The following is a 2805-nucleotide window of genomic DNA, read 5'->3' as shown; positions in this document are numbered from 1 at the left end:
TCATGTAGATTTAAACATAGACTAAGCGTAGGCTGAGTCATTTGCATTGGTGAAATAGCAGTTTCTCTGAGGTTTCCTGATATTTTTCATGGGTATTAAATTGTATCCATGAAGTCTGTAACAGAGTGTCAAAATTTAGTGCAAAATGGTTAAAGCTAGTAAGCACTTGTTCTGGGAGAACTTAGTAGGAATAGTTATTCTAACTTAAAAAGAATGTCCGATGCCTTTAAAGCTGGAGTAACCCATGTCACAACTGAATGACAGCCAATAAAACATTTATAAAACATTGTCTACATGCCAGGCACTGTGCAAGGTGCTGGTGCTGATGTCAGCCTGGGCTAAGGGAGTAGCATTTGGGATAAAGAATCGATGAATTAGAAAGAGAATTAAGTGGAAGAATCTGTAGGTTTAATAGATGGAATGTTGATGATGAGAGAAAGAAATTAATGGAAGAAAGCGCATAGATTTTTGACTTGTTCACTTGAATACATTTCACTGAGATATGAGAGACTGGGAGAGATGTAGCTTGGGAGAAGGGCAGGTTGGATTATGAGTTGAATTTGGCATATGCTGGGTTTAAGATGCCTGTGATATAACCAAGGAAGGTAATCAGTAGGCATTTGGGTATACAGTTCTGAGGATTACATGGAAATCCATGCCACAGGAGCAGATGAGATTTTCCTGGGGCATATGTATAAGAGAGCTATGTTTAATAAATAACCCTGAGAGCATAAACATGTAAGGTACTGACAGAGGAGAAGCCCATTACGTCTTTGAGAATGAATGAATGGCCAGACAAGTAGCAGGAAAACCAGACCATTGTGTGCTTCAGAAGCTAAGAGTGATTTTGGAAGGAGGGAGTAGTGTTACATGTAAAAGAAAAGTGAAAAATAAAAGTCGTTTTTAATTACTGAGATTTTGATTATAGAGATCCAGAGTATAGAAATTGTCCTTGTTGTAATGAGAGAAAAACCAAGTATTACAGAGCATCTAGCAGACCATATATCACAGAAATGTGTTTATTTCTCTAGTCAGTGTTTTAATGAACGCTATTATTTGTTCCTGAAGATATTAGCAAAGGAGCATGTCAGGAAAAAATCAAACCATCATCTCTGAGTTCATCCTCCTGGGCCTGCCCATTGATCCAGAGCAGCGAATCCTGTTCTATGGCCTGTTCCTGGCCATATATGTTACTACCGTCCTGGGCAACCTTGTCGTCATAGTCCTCATTCGGCTGGACTCCCATCTCCACACACCCATGTATTTGTTTCTCAGCAACTTGTCCTTCTCTGACCTCTGCTTCTCCTCGGTCACAATGCCCAAATTGCTGCAGAACATGCAGAGCCAAGTCCCATCCATCCCCTACACAAGCTGCCTGGCCCAGATATACTTCTTCCTGTTTTTTGGTGACCTGGAGAACTTCCTCCTTGTGGCCATGGCCTATGACCGCTATGTGGCCATCTGCTTCCCCTTGCACTACACCACCATCATGAGCCCCCAGCTCTGTCTCTCCCTGGTGGCACCGTCCTGGGTGCTGACCACGTTCCATGCCATGCTGCACACCCTGCTCACTGCCAGGTTGTGTTTTTGTGCAGACAACTTGATCCCCCATTTTTTCTGTGATATGTCTGCTCTACTGAAGCTGGCCTGCTCTGACACTCAGGTTAATGAGTTGGTGATATTCATCACAGGAGGACTCGTTGTCGTCATCCCATTCATACTCATAATTATATCCTATGTAAGAATCATCTCCTCCATCCTCAAGGTCCCTTCTGCCAGGGGCATCCATAAGGCTTTTTCCACATGTGGCTCCCACCTCTCCGTGGTGTCACTGTTCTATGGGTCTGTTATTGGTCTCTACTTATGCCCATCAGCTAATAATTCTACTGTGAAGGAGATCGTCATGGCTATGATGTACACTGTGGTGACCCCCATGCTGAACCCCTTCATCTACAGCCTGAGGAACAGAGACATAAAGGGAGCCCTGGGAAGAGCCTTTCATAAAAAGACATTTCCCTTCTATCTATGATGGTAGCACTTGGGATTTCATGTTATCTTATCCAGTAGAGATGCTGATATTTCAATATTATTTCAGACTTCTTTTTTTGTTTATCGTAGAACATTCTATTAAAATGAAATACTGCCGAATACTCTAATAAGAGAAGAGAGATAAAGTGGAGCTATCTTGTTGAACTAAGAAGTGGTTCTCCGTGACCTCCTGGTAAAGTCTTCCTTTTTTGTCACTCCCAGATGATCCTGAAGGAGCATAGTTTTAAAAGATCTAATTGCCTCCAGTTGCTAAACCACTAATTTGTTACATGTTGTGTTTTTTAACCAAAACGACTTGAAATAATACTCTGTCCTCCAAGTGAATACTGACTAAAACCCAAACATCTCAGCCTCTCAGCACCCATCTTCTAAATTCTGTCATACCCTTTCCCGTACAAGTTTTTGCATCATTCTGTCTGTTAAACTTTTTACCTCTGATTTATTTTTATGTCTACATCATCTTTCTGCCATGATATGAACAAGGAAGGAACTTTCCAACTCCTTTATTAGATTAGTTTATTTTGGATTTACCTGGCCGCTAACTGACACCTAACCAAAAACCTGTTGCCATGGAGATGATTCCGAGTCATAGCGACCCTATAGGACAGAGTAGAACTGCCTCATAGAGTTTCCATGGAGCACCTGGTGGATTCAAACTGCCAAACTTTTCCTAAGCAGCCATAGCACTTAACCACTATGCCTCCGGTGTTTCCAACTAATACGAAAACCCAAAAAAATCCAGTGCCGTTGAGTCAA

At 41.8% G+C, this 2805-nt stretch overlaps 1 protein-coding gene across 1 annotated transcript; it reads left to right on the top strand.

Annotated features, from left to right (window-relative positions):
- The first annotated feature begins 357 nt into the window (after nt 1–357).
- LOC135228042 (olfactory receptor-like protein DTMT) lies at nt 358–2434 on the top strand. Its single transcript, XM_064270398.1, has one exon. It carries the CDS (start codon nt 1085–1087, stop codon nt 2027–2029), a length of 945 nt encoding a protein of 314 aa, XP_064126468.1. The 5' UTR covers nt 358–1084; the 3' UTR covers nt 2030–2434.
- Nucleotides 2435–2805: the final 371 nt, after the last annotated feature.

This window comes from Loxodonta africana, chromosome 18, assembly GCF_030014295.1.
Source record: "Loxodonta africana isolate mLoxAfr1 chromosome 18, mLoxAfr1.hap2, whole genome shotgun sequence".
NCBI lineage: Eukaryota > Metazoa > Chordata > Mammalia > Proboscidea > Elephantidae > Loxodonta > Loxodonta africana.
Note: the sequence above shows the minus strand (reverse complement) of the source record. Positions and strands in the feature narration are given on the sequence as shown.

Excerpts from the sequence above, each read along its gene's own strand:
- LOC135228042 (XM_064270398.1), top strand. The coding sequence starts at position 1,085 with ATGTCAGGAAAAAATCAAACCATCATCTCTGAGTTCATCCTCCTGGGC.